General features: G+C 44.8%; 1 protein-coding gene across 1 annotated transcript in view; it reads left to right on the top strand.

Moving 5' to 3' along the window:
* The window catches only part of CACHD1 (cache domain containing 1), a 76,589-nt gene extending 72,067 nt beyond the window's left edge, over window positions 1–4,522 (top strand). The window contains exons 25-27 of the mRNA XM_088522416.1: window positions 890–967; window positions 1,856–1,957; window positions 4,269–4,522. Of these exons, the coding sequence (XP_088378542.1) occupies window positions 890–967; window positions 1,856–1,957; window positions 4,269–4,507 (419 nt within the window). The 3' untranslated portion in view covers window positions 4,508–4,522. The remainder of the gene's footprint in view (window positions 1–889; window positions 968–1,855; window positions 1,958–4,268) is intronic.
* The last annotated feature ends 8,906 nt before the right edge of the window (window positions 4,523–13,428 follow it).

Below are 13,428 nucleotides of genomic sequence, written 5' to 3'. Positions count from 1 at the left end.
AAGGCGTCCCGTGGTTTTCTCTCCCCTCAAGGCCTCACCCTGTTGTATTCCCATTTCCAACGTTTATAAAGGCAAGCTCTTGTCCACATGCTTGTGTATTACTGCCCTCTCCTGGGTGCTGCCAGACCTGCTGCCTCCTGGCAAATGTGCACAGAACTTCATGTTTCCAGGCTGGAGGCTGAAGTCTGTTCTAGAGCAAAGGAGGTCAGCCCAGCTTTACGGTGTTCTGGACCTTGTGATAGCACCTTGGTCCTATCCGTTTCTTGCTCCTCAGCACTGCTGATGTTAGTGTTACAGTTTTCACACCCCTGTTGCTAGGACTCTTTTGGCTGTGTCCTTTTTGCTCATATTCCTACTCCTCTTCCATGTGATGCTCATGTTCATGGGATATTTATTATATATAGATCAAAACAGGAAAAGAGAGCAAAATGCTTTCTTTTATGACTCTAGGGAGCAAGGCATAGAAGCCTTTCTAGGACCTTTAGGGCATGATGAGAGACTGTTTTTGTAACAACACCATTAAAGTCTGAGGGAGAAAACTGTTTGGGAGAAAGGAATGCAGGCAAGAGAGTGATCAATCCTAATTACCTTTATTTACCTTATATACCTTATTTACCATAGATTATCTTGCCTTTATTTTGAATCAGGTCACTGTCTTTAAAGCTCTTCCCTGCTGTAAAGCCTGTTCCTCTCAAGAATGAGGCACGTATCGTTTTCCTGCTATTCCTAGTCCCAACTGCCTTGAAAATAGCTTACCAGGCTCCAGCCATATCTCTTAATGCAGTACTGCAAAGTGCTTCTACCCCGTTATCAAGGTGATGGTTGTTAGCAAGTTCATCCAAAATTCTTCTCTTAACAGTTGCATTTTTCTGTTTGTAATGGTGTGTAGAAATGTCCGTGCGCATGTCGAACCTGGAAAATGATAGGGATGAGAGGGATGATGACAGCCATGAAGACAGAGGAATCAGTAAGTACCCGCTCACTTTTCTGTAAAAAGTCCTTATTTAAGAGTAAATGAACTGTTTGCTTTCTTATGTGCTAGAAAAAAAAATGTGAGGAAATTCTGTGCTGATTAGAAAATGACTGGACAGTGTTTTAACTTAAATTGTAATGTAGGCTGCACATTCAGCCTCCTGCTGAAAAAATACCCTTTTTCGTAAAAGTTTTCTGCATTACATGAGCAGGAAGTTTGTCTGTTCTGCCCCTCTTAGTCCACTTCTCCATGGCCAGTCTCAGAGATGGTTCTGAGGCAGCTCTAAAATTGCATTTGTGCCCGTGTAGGGGTGAAAAGCTCCTCCCTTAGTTCAGCCTGGCCAAGGAGAGCACCGCCTGGCACGTCCATAAATCTCCCTTGACTTGGGTTGGTAGTTCTGTACCGTTCAGCAAAAATAGCACTTTATACATGGTGCTGCTGCACTGCGAGTGTGTCCAGAATCTGGGAGAGCTGCAAAGTCAGGCCAGATCCCTGTCTCTTATCCCCAACTCAATAGGATTCAGTCAAACACAGGATTTGATACTGTAAATGTGTGAAGACTGCAAAAAAAAGCACGTCTGAGATTCGTGGCCTGCATCTACTGCTTCTACAAGTGCTTTTTAGTTGGGGCCTTTGTGGGCGCTTGGTGCCTCCTGGTTTCTTCAGTGCTGTTACAGTCATTCTCTAACTTCTGTTGATCCAAGTAAATGAAGCAAATGCGTTTCTTCATTTCGATCTGTTCCACATTTGAATTTACCCCTCCCCTGTGGTCTCGCTCCGTGAGGGGAGCAGCTTTGGGAAGAAGGGGCTCCCGGGCAGCCTGGAACCCGTGGAGCCCCGGGGAGCTCCCTTCCCCACCGTGTGCTTGTGTTTCCCCCGCAGTCAGCAACACGCGCTTCATAGCGGCGGTGATAGAGCGGCACGCGCACAGCCCCGAGCGCCGGCGCCGCTACTGGGGACGCTCGGGCACCGAGAGCGACCACGGTAAGAGCTGGAACCGAGCCCTGCTCCGCGTCCGCGGGTTTCCTCGGCAGTCTGGCACCTTGCAGATAAGGTCCCCAGAAGAAAAACCCGTGACGGAAACCTTTGCTCCCTGTTGCCTCGCGGTGAAACGGTCCTTTCGGCAGTGACGCTGTGCAGCGAGGGGGCCGGGGTTGCAAAGAGCGGCTGGTGACACCCAGTGCTCTGTCTCCGAGGCCTGGGTTTTGTCAGCTCGCCTGGGGGATTTCAACATTCGCTTGAGGTGATGGAGCTCGCGTGCTTCCCCGGAGCACGGGGACCGCTCCTTCCTTAGATGTGGCATGCCTGGCGTCACATAAAACACCCATTATAGCAGTGCGTGCTGGCAGCCCGCGTTGGCTGAGCTGCAGTTAAGCATGGATTAAAGTCGATGAGTCAGAAGCTTCCTTGGCCTTTCTGTTGCACATTCAGTCAAGGCCATCACCATAGAGGACATCTTATGTCACCTTTAAAGCAACTAAAGTAAACAAACGGTCAACATTGTCTGTGTGTATGAATAGCTATGGAGAATACCCAACTATGGGTTTTGTTTTCTCCTTTTTTTTCCCCACTCTATTATAACCCCTCACAGAACTGATTTCTCTCTCTTGCCCCTACAACTAGGTGGTCTTAAATCATAGGAGCAGTTAGAGGGGTGTCGTGCTGCTGACTCCTGAGGAGGGCTCGGTGTAAGTTAAGAGGAGGTTGGCCAAGGCACCCTGCCACGGACGTCAGCCCGCGCTGCGTGGCTGGGTGGCTCTGTATCTTATAACAGACCTGTTCTATTATTAAGACAGTGGTTGCACTGATGGAATTGCTCAGGGACAGCAAACCTCAAGACTACAGCCTTGGGACACAGATGGACGGATGTCTGAAAGAGGCACAGTCTTGATCTAGGAGGAATTATCCTGGATTTGGGGTCAGATTACCTGTGATGAGGCTAAGATAATGCTACTTTTGCTCCATTTCTTATAGTCCTAGCAAATCCTCACCATCTTTCTTGTCAACATGTCAGGGCTATGAGGGTAACTGTCCACCCTCTTCATAAATGTGCACTTCTATTTTTAGTTTCTGTAATTTCCTCTCCTTCAAAGGCCTGTCCAGTTTTATTCCCTCATTCCTCTCTGCCAACTAGAAACAAGGGCCAAGGCTGTGGAAAGTGAGAACCAACTTGGGGTCCTTAGCCTGATATTTATAACACCTGTCTTAGGTGTCTCAAGCTGAAAACCCAACAAATTGAGATGCTCAGAACCACTGTTTTGTTTTGTTTTGTTTTCCAGGTTTTAGCCAAAGTCTTCTCTGAAGGCACGTTTTCTTAATTAACACAAGGTCTTTTTCTTTGGAATTATGTTTGCCTTTTTGCATTCGGAAGTACTGAGGTCTGGTTTTTAGAACAACGCAAACCAGACCTGACCAGTGGTCAAGCTCAGTCCTGTAGCAGGTGCTAGCGAAAACCTGACCTTGTCTTGCAACAATCAGCAATTACCAAACTTTCTAATGAGGTTCTTTCATTAGAAAATGCCAGTGAATATAATGTCTCATTATTTATATAGATGCTTCATTTTTTTTTTTTAACTTCTCAGACGCCAGGAATAGATACCTTGGAGGAAGGAGAGCCTCAAGTTAATCATGTTATGTGTGCATGTTCAGTGGAAAAAGTCTGCATTATTTGACTAAATGGACCTGTGTAAAACACTTCCATATGGATTCAACGATTAATTTTCTGGAAAGTTCACCAGTCTTAAAAAGAAATATCCTTGGGTTTTTTTTTTTTGAAAATAGATCCCAAGAGCATTCTTTTCCATTTAAAAGCATAGTATTGTGTTAATATAAAATATGATAAGATCATGTGAAGAAGTTTTGCTGGTTACAGAATAGCTGGGGATCCTTACTAGCACAGTTGCAGTTTGGCATGAGTAGAGGTAGAGAAAGTGGGCCCCACTTGTTAGTGTGTAAAATCCAAGTAATCTCTTAAAAGATAAAACAGAGGATAGCAGAATTTTGGGGAGAGTTGTTAAAAATCAGCACTAACAAACCTTCCATAGTGAACTGCTGTGTGCCTAAATTGGTTTTGCTGTTTGGTATGGCCAGGCCTGTAGGCTCCCCAAGGAAGACTGTGGCAATAAAAGGGCTTCTGTTTCAAAATTACAGAGGATTTTTACCCCCCTTTTCTCTTAATAAAAGCAGATGCTACTTTATTCTGTCTGAAGAACAGACTGCCCCTGGTCGCGTGATGTTTTGGGGCAGTCAGCGCTGCGAAACACCGAGTTTTCAGCCCTGCTTCTGGCTTTTCCAGGCTACAGCACGATGAGTCCTCAGGAGGACAGCGAGAACCCTCCGTGCAACAACGACCCGCTGTCGGCCGGCGTGGACGTGGGCAACCACGACGAGGACCTGGACCTGGACACGCCGCCGCAGACGGCCGCGCTGCTGAGCCACAAGTTCCACCACTACCGGCTGCACCACCCGACCCTCCACCACAGCCACCACCTGCAGGCGGCCGTCACGGTACACACGGTGGATGCCGAGTGCTAATGAGCGGCCGCGCGACGATCCGTGCAGCAACGGGCAGCCCCGGTTTGTGCTTCTCGCCAGGAACGATTTAACTAACTTCCCGAGTAAACTGTTAGGCATAAAAAAAAAAAAAAAAGCTTTACATTTTCCTAAATGGAAGGTTGGCTCTGGAGTGGAAGGGAAGCGTGCGTGATGAATGGGCCTGCCATAACATTTAATAAAACGGAGCAAGAGGCATGTTAGACCTCCAAAAACAGGGATACAAGTTTATACAGCAGCTGAAACTCTGGAAGCCCTGTTATGCTGAGCCAAGAGAAGGGGGAGCGAGCGAGCTCAAAAGAGCCAGAGATGATTTGGTTTCCTTAACTGGAAGAGCAGAAATGTGTGCAGCTGAAAACTTAAAAAGGTGCCAGGCAGAAGGGGGAGAAAAGGTTTTTCTGCCATTTCTGCTTTGTGCGTAGGAAAGTTCACTGCTCCGACCATTGCTGTATGGAACCTGGGACAATGCATCTCAAGATTTTTAAGAAAAGGATTATTTTTCTACTATTTATTGAACTTGGAACTTGGGGGGGGAGGGAGGGGAGAAAACATGTTAGCAATTCTCAAACGACCACATACAATCTGTGATGGCGAAGTGGTTCTTCTGAGGAAGACGCCTGTTTCGTATTAGCTAATGCTCATCCACTGCCCCAGTCTGCGGAAAGGGAAAATGAAGAAATCATCTCTGACATGTTTACATTAGGAGTACTTTCTTTGCCACGATGGTTTTCTGTAAATTTTACAACCTGAGTTCTATTGCAGTATTTTCTTCCTATTTGCAGAAGAGAAGTCCTGTCGTTTGCTACTAAAATTCGGAGAATCCTGCCCATCTATCTCTCCATCTTTATCTCTTCAATCGCTCTTAAAAGCTCTTAAGGTTTTCTTTGTGGAAGTACTCAAGAATTTATTTAGCGTTAGTTATCCAAGAATTCCAAATGAAATCTGTGCCATTCTTCTGTTTCTTTAGGATGCAGTCAAGATCAGAAGTAGGGATAAGCCAGTGTTTTGTAAAACTTGGGTTACTGTGGAAGGTCTCTTTAAAATCGTAAGCTGCTGCTGTTTGTCTGGAATTTAACATTGCTTGGTAATTGAAACAAAGGTTATTCAAGTCTGTCTGCCTACAACACAGGGCATCATAATTATAAATTAGTTTTAAATCGCAGTGTTATATTTTAGATTCACATTTTGTGATTACAATGATATAAAAACATTCTTGCACTGTGCATATGATAAACATCCATTTATATGTAGGTTTTTTTAAAATCACTTGTTTTAATTAATATGGTACTTAATACTGTATTATGTAAAAGAAAAAATAATTGGTTCTTAAACAGTACGGTAAAGTAACTATATGTGTGATATCAGGATACCCCTTTATACTATGTATAAAATTAAAATCTCTAGTGAAATAAACTGTACATAAAGTATAGTTCTGTGGATAACTCTTTAGGTTGAAATTATTCCGTTTCACTGTGAATTTTTTGACTGAGTATGACACAAAATATGTATACAAAACGATGCTCTGATTCTTCCTATCAACAGTCTCAAAAGATCTAATCTTTATAAGGTGCAGTGATTCAAAGCTTCCTATTTTTTAAGCCTGTCGGTCGTTACTTGGGAAATGAGCAGTTCTGGAAATGGTCGGTCGCTCTGTAGAATCACCAAAGCAATTCACTTTTCTTCTTTTACACCAGTTGAACACAAGCTACCAAGCCGGTTGGCTGTATTTATCGTTCTTATGTTTTTGTGTAAAGTGGGCTGTAGGGTTTTTTTGCTCACCGGAGAGCTGTAGAAATCTATTTTGGACTGTTTTGTGTTCTCAAAGGGCTGTTTTCTGATGTCCTGTAACTGTTTTGGGGTCAATTTGTGGGCCAAACTTGCTAGAATTTCTGATTTTTGAATCTAAAAAAATACTGGCTGTTGGGCAGTGAATACACTGGATTTTTTTTCAGATTTGCCTTTAGAAGACAATACATTGGCCTAGTAGTTTTGCTAGACTAAATAAAAATACCAAGAAGCAGAATTTTTCAGTGTAAAGGTAAAATACCTTTCAGTGTGAAAATTATCAAACCTTATGTAAGTTTTATTAATAGCTTGTATTAAACACCAGGGAAGATGCTTTAATTTCCTAGTACTATAGAATCCTTAGGCATCAAGAAAACCACTTTAATTTGCTAGTCCTGTAGTCCTTGTCCTTAAATGTGTTCCCCTGCAGTTTGCTGGTAGATGAGATCTGAGGTCTGGCTGATTTTGATGAAGACTCTGATCTAGAAGGCTGATTTTGGCCAAAAGCTGTTCCCATAGGGCAAAAGGGGAAGTTATCGGCGTGTCTGGTGAAATTTAAATAATATTTTGTTGTATATCTGAAGTGTTGTATAGCACCTGTCTTTGAACAGTTACCAATAATAACAGGATATCTTGTTTTTACCTGTAAAAGCTTTTGTAGAGCTGTACCTTATTGCTCCTTCATCACGTGAGATCTAGGACATACAAATTGTTCCTGATTCCTGCAGTCCAATCATGCTTGAAGCAAATAAGAAGAGCCAACACTGATGCTATTAAGGAATAATTAGCAATCTAGAGGTGTGACAAATCACAAATTCACATGCTCACGGTTAGCAGGGATAAATCTAGTGCTAGAAAATATACTATCAAGTCGTTTAAAACCTTCCAACTAAAGGAGGGGGAACATGAATGTCCTCGAGGGCATTGCAGCTCTTCCAGCTTTCCGGTGGTATCGTTGCCCTTCCCTCCGCGTTGCTGCTCGCTGCTGCCTCGGCCTCCTTCCCTGTATCCCACTTTGCTGCCAGACTTTGTGGCCATCTTGGGTTTTTTCCCACTCATTTCTGAAACTTCATTGTATTATTTTCCTTTATGTTTTCTTTCACTCTTTCAGAAAAAAAAGGTCTCTTGAAAGTTGTTTTTTTTTTTTCATCAAGATCATATGAGTGTTGCTTTTGGTCTCTGTTCATTAATGACAAATTGACTTAATGCTTTCAGTGTTTGAGCACTGGGAAGTCTGTTGTGTTTCATGTTCCATCCAGGTAACCCACCTGGCCTGCCCGCTGTAGAAGCTGTTTACGTATTTAGAGGTTATTGCTTCCAAGTGAATTCAGATAATCTTAGTTTAAATTATTACTTTAATTTCAAATGCGATTTGGAAAGGAGACTGTGTTGCAATTTGCCTGTGAACATTTTATAAGGCCACTTAAGCCATGAAATGTTATCTTTACCTTTGCCCTTGGCAATGAGAGAAGCCAGAGAAGTCATGAGATGTTCCCAAGTGCAGCAGCAGTGGGAGTGTGAGTGGGCAAGACGAGGATGGGCAGCGCGTTTGAGTACCAACCATTGCAAGGCCTGCAGAAAACATGGAACGGACAAGAAAAAGGATGCAAAAGTCCTGGATCAAGTGACGAGATTGCCGGGAATCCCGCAGGTTATATGGAGGGTAAAGGTTGGCTTGCCGTGCTCATTGCTGTCGTTTCAGTGTTCTTGTTTGCTTTTAAAAAAGAATCCCTGTTATGGATGGGATTTCCAAAGGAGCCTGAACTAAACTTCCAACTCTTCGGTCCCACACCGGTTATTTCGGATAACTGCCGGGTTTTCTGTACAAACCTGCCATTCCCCCAACAATGGAAAAGTAACACGAACGTGGCAGCGTGGGCCTCATTTCCAGCACTTCGCCTGGGGAGAGGTAGTTTTTTCCTCCCCGTTCCGTGCTCTGAGTCACACGAGGACCTTGGCCCAGCGTCTGTGCCCGGCCAAGGCGACGGGGAAATTCAGATGTTGCAGCCCAAGAGCAAAGTCCTGCCGGCGGCAGGGAAGGGTTTCCATCCGCCCGCCATCCCTGATGCTTCCCTGCCCATTTGGAGGGGCTTTTTAAGGATGGAGTGGATGCTTTTGCTTCCTAGGAGTCCAGAGGAGCCTGAATTGGCAGGAATTCAGAGCATATCTAAGGCTTTGTGTGAACAGGCATTTCCGAAGGGACTTAGTGACTTTGCTGGCAGCCAGTGCTGCTAGTTGCCTGCTGAGATCCCGGCAGCCACTTCCACCTCTCTTCTGCAAATTCCCATTGAGACTTTCAGTGGATTGTAGATCTACTAGTGTATTAAGGGATAAGAAACATCCCAAGTGCGAAAACATAATGAGATCTACTGTGTTTAACCAAGGCTTTTGTTGTAATTTAACACAGTTTCATGTCCATCAAAGTGACAGCTGGTACCAGTTAGCAATACTGATGGCCTGAGCAAAGAAAAGCAAATTTAAAGAGTGGCTCAAAATTTATTGTATCTGGAGACGTTGTCTTCAGCTCAAAGGTGAATCATAGAGGCGTTGCCTAAATTTTGATGAAAAAAAGAACACCGTTCTATTCTTTATTATCTTTTATATTTTTATAGTTGATCCTGGCAAAAACATGGGCTTCTTGGAGCGCCGCCTGAACAAGTGCTCTCCACTGTTATTGCTACTAATGGAATAAAAATAGTGGTAGCAAGGAAGGGAAAGCGTTGGCCAAAAAGCGCAGCGCGGGAAGCTCTCCCTTCCCCACCCGCCGCCTGGCAGGGAAATGGGATGAGGGAGCTGCGACTGCTCCAGGGATACATGGAAAAACTCCGGCTCGGAGACCGTCAGGGCAGCGCCTTTTGCCAGCAGCGTCTGCGTGAAAATGAAGGCACAAAAGAGCCAGGGCCGTGCACTCGTTCTTCCAAAAACTGGCACTTTCCACCCTTTATTCAAGGAGGCATCATCGGTGCAACAGCAGCTGAACAACGGAGCAGCCTGGGCCTGGATTGCCAAATATTTCCACTTTGGCTGAAATTGGCAGATTTGACGAGTTTTTAAACTCTTCCACCACAACTGGAGGTAATAAAAGCAGACAGGCACGCTGAGATGGCTTGGCATTGGGAACAGCAGGAAACGGGGAGCTGTGAAATGGGCTGGGTGTATTTATTTTTGGTTTTCCAACCTTCCAACCTTTCCAACCTTGGTTCCAGTATCAATTCCGTGGGCACAGTGTAGAGTGTGTGTTCAAATCATAAGCCATTTGGAGAGAGGAAAGGTTAAGTAATTAAACAGTGTGATGTAATCCTGCAAAATAATATTAACCTCTCTAAGTGTGTTTATTTCAACTGCAGCTTAATTGAGGAAATCGCTATAAACGAGGCAAAATGCGTTACCTCGGCCAGAAAACCTGGATAACAGGGAGTGGATTCCCATGAAAACAGAACGAACGTGTACAAGTTAGTGTGACACTTTAACAGTGTTTACAGCAGAAAGTCATGTTGCATGACAGTTCCTATGGAAACCCTTTCATAACCGAATAGCAGACTAGTTGGAACCCTCATAAAAAATTGAAGAACACGTTGGGAAAGTTTAACTTGACTTACGTTCTTCCTGCCAGTTTTCCGTATTTAACAAGTTGCAGCATTTTAAGGTCAAGGTATTGTTGTGGTGTTTGGCCTTCTGCAGTCGGCTGTCAGGATAAATCACTGCCGAGCTTGCAAAGCAGAACGAGTTGCAGAGAGACACATACCGGCTACGCAGTCATTCAGAGCAAAGCTCCGTTGGGTTTTCTTGGGGTTTTGCAACTAGCCCATCTTCAGCTGATGTCAATCAGCTAGTCCTGGAGATGTCCTGATTTGCAGTAGTGAATGTTTTCATTCAGTATTATCATTTCGCTATTTGTTTATGGGAAATGGTTTTATGTCTTCCTGGCAGCTTTCGATATTTGTTTCCGATTTGTAAGAAATAGGCACTTGCAGAGAAGCTGCAATGACAGAACGACTTGAAATTTGCAGCGTATTCACTGTATAGTCAAAAAAAATACTCTTTGTAAGAAAGTGCCATGCAGAGCTGGGTGGGTTACACCTAGTTTTACTAGAAACCCCCTATTTATTTATTTATTTATTTAGAACAAAAATTTCCAAAATGTATTTGCTGCTAGTATGCTATTTCTGAATTTGAAATTGGCTCTAATGAAAGAGGAAAAAAATAAGAGTCGGGCAGAGAGGAAATGTGATTTCAAGCAGGGAGGGAACTGTTTTAGGAGAAGGTATGGCTGAGATTTCACTGCGAATGCATTAGCCTTTCCAAGCACTCTTGGAAGAGAACTGTACTTATTTTGTAATTTAATATTTCTGCTTGACCTCATTTTCCTTTATTTGAAACTCTGATTCAGGGATCTACATTTGCTTTATAGTGGGTTTTTTTTTGAGTTTTGCTATGCTTTTGCTGTAAACATAACCTTTGTGCTCTGGATGTTCACTGGCCAACAAAGGTTATAAATGCTATTGCAAAGACCGCGCTTCCCAAAATGGATGTTATGTTGCAGCGTAATGATATCCTCAGAATAGTTATTTGCTTTGTAAGTTATACTCCTCAACTCCTTATTTTATTTTTTTATACTGTCCATTTGCAGACCACTGTCTTTTTCACGCAGTAGAAACTGAGGCGATGTTGCTTCCCCGTCTCTTCGTGTTACTGAGTTAATCCATCATTCCCAACGCAGCGAGGAGCAGTGTTAAACCACATTTCACAGCTATCGAGTTCCACTTAAAAAATATATATATGAAAAAGCAAAAACAATGTTCAGCTGTGGGCAAAGTTGCCTAAAGTGCTTTTGTGTCTGGGTGGAAGAAAGGTTGAGGAGTGAAGAAATCCCTTTTGGAGGGGTGGCATATGCTGAAATACCTGACGAATTGCAGCGAGCGCGAGCTATGCGCTGTCAGTGTATATAAGGCACCGGCTAAGGAGTGCAGGGGAAGTGAAAACAGCTGCCGAGCGGCTCTGCCGCGGAGCGGGGGCCGCTGCGCTCGCCGGAATGACCTGCTGCCCATCTGGCATCTCGCAGGCGAGACGGGCACCGGCGGGATGTGACGGATGGGCCTGAAGCCTGATCCGCTCCTGCTGCAGTTCCTAAGTGCTTGGAGAGCTGAACATTAATCAAAGGATCTCGGCTATTAAAATAAGCTTAGCAGTGGAGGGAGAGGCCTCGCGGTACCCGGCGCAACCGAAATTCCAGTCTAGACACGCAGATTTGCCCCCATCGTTGGCAGGTGCGTTATAACCCGGCACTAAAAGCCGAGCCTGAGGCTGCGCCGCAGCTGCGGAAGGGTTATAAAGTCTTTTTACTTCATCAGGATACCAAAAATATCGTTTGCTCAGATACTGTGCTATTCTAAGTTGGCAATTTGAGATGAAATCCAATCTGTTCCTTAATGATGCACATTTTAATTGTTACTGCGCTGCAGAAGGTTATACTGAAAATGCCAAACTTATTTAAACGTGTTAAGAGAAATGGTGAAGGGAGCCTTGGCACCTATGGTGTGTTTTGTAGGCAGTTTGCATTGGTGAGATAAACATGTTGATTGAATGCTTAGGTGATCAGCCCTGAAATAATTAATGGTGGTGACAACTGAAACTGCATCTTTGCCTTTCGAAAGTTTAGCTCCCTAAGGAAACAAAAGGAGCAGCCAGGGCTTGAAGGAAACCATAATACAGAGGGAATTATATTGTTTATTCTTTGTTCACACTGAGTGGTGCTAGAAATTGGGGATTTTTATGGAAGAATTTCCATATAAAGCTGAATTTGCAGCAACTGATGGATTCCAGACCTGCATTGCAGGGAAATGAATCAATTGTTTCAGGTTTTTAGCAATTGTTCAGGTTCCTCTTTTGCATAAACAATCCTTTTCTAAAGAGTTTGCAGATATGTTCCCAGCGGCACCTATATCCAGGGCATCTTTGGGATGAATTAGGTTTTGAAACGTTTGTTTTTATTTGACCTGCACAGACCTGAATTTGTTTGAATGCCCAAGTCCATTCAGAAAGGCCGTCTGTACCACAAATCTAACACTTTCCTCCCACCAAAATGAAAAATATGAATCCGTGTGGCTTGTACTTCAAGCTGCAGAAGTACGGGCAAGTTAATCTGCAGCTTGGCTAGGAAGGAGGACCACAAGCAACCCCTGGGGTAAGCAGATGATTGTTAATTAACGAGGAAATTAGTGAACTACAGATAAATTGAATTGCTGCAAAGGGGCTTATCTGTGCACATCTGTCCTTGTTGTGTCTGCGTAGGAAAGCATGGTCTCAAATCAGGCATGTTTTTTAAGTGAACACATGCGGGCTGTGGATCACTGTCCTTCTCGCCTTTTATTTTTCCCCATACCGGTTAAAAGAAACATGGGATGCTTGGCTGGTGGCTGCCTCTTCTAGCGGCCCCATGTTGTGCAGACCGTGTCTCTGCGCTGGTGGCAGAAACCATGTGGTAAAATAGGGGAATTCCTGCGGGAAGGAGCGGATTTTGTGAAGCCAGCCAATGGCCTAAGTGCTGGGATGGTTTTGTGCAGGTTCAAAGGAGACCGGATTGCCGGTTAGCACCATCTTGATACCACCTTAATGCACCCACTGGTCATCTGTGGAGATGGTAAAGGATGTCTTTAGACTCTTAAAAAAAAAAAAAAAAAACCTTTATTGGGGCATAATTTCAAATATTGTTCTCTCGTTCTTTAAAAGGCACATTTTCATCTGAAAAAAAAAAGGGGGGGGGGGGAGGCAAATCTTCACTTCTCACTAGCGAAACACACAAAAACCCGTATTTTCCCCCCAAGAACAGGCAACTTCGTGCAGCCCCGCTCCGGGGTCGCCTCGCGGGCGCTGCCGCTGCCGAGCACGGGCCGCACGCGGGCTCCTCCCGGCGCCGCCACGCCGGTCCCCCCCGCTCCCGGTGGCGACAAGGCCCAGGGGGGACCCCAGCCCCGGGCCGGGGTCGCGGGCGGGCAGGTGGCGCCGGCGCCTCCTCACGCGGGCTCCGGCCGCGCTTCCCGCCGCGCTTCCCGCCTCAGCGCGGGGAGGCGCCTGGGCCCCCGCTCCCGCCCGCCCGCCGCGGCCGCGCGCGCTGCAAG

The sequence above is a fragment of the Tinamus guttatus genome, unplaced genomic scaffold, assembly GCF_059628265.1.
Source record: "Tinamus guttatus ecotype Peru unplaced genomic scaffold, ASM5962826v1 Tinamus_guttatus_pri_ptg000153l, whole genome shotgun sequence".
NCBI classification, from domain to species: domain Eukaryota; kingdom Metazoa; phylum Chordata; class Aves; order Tinamiformes; family Tinamidae; genus Tinamus; species Tinamus guttatus.
The sequence above is the reverse complement of the archived record's forward strand: the minus strand, read 5'-3'. Positions and strand labels throughout refer to the sequence as shown.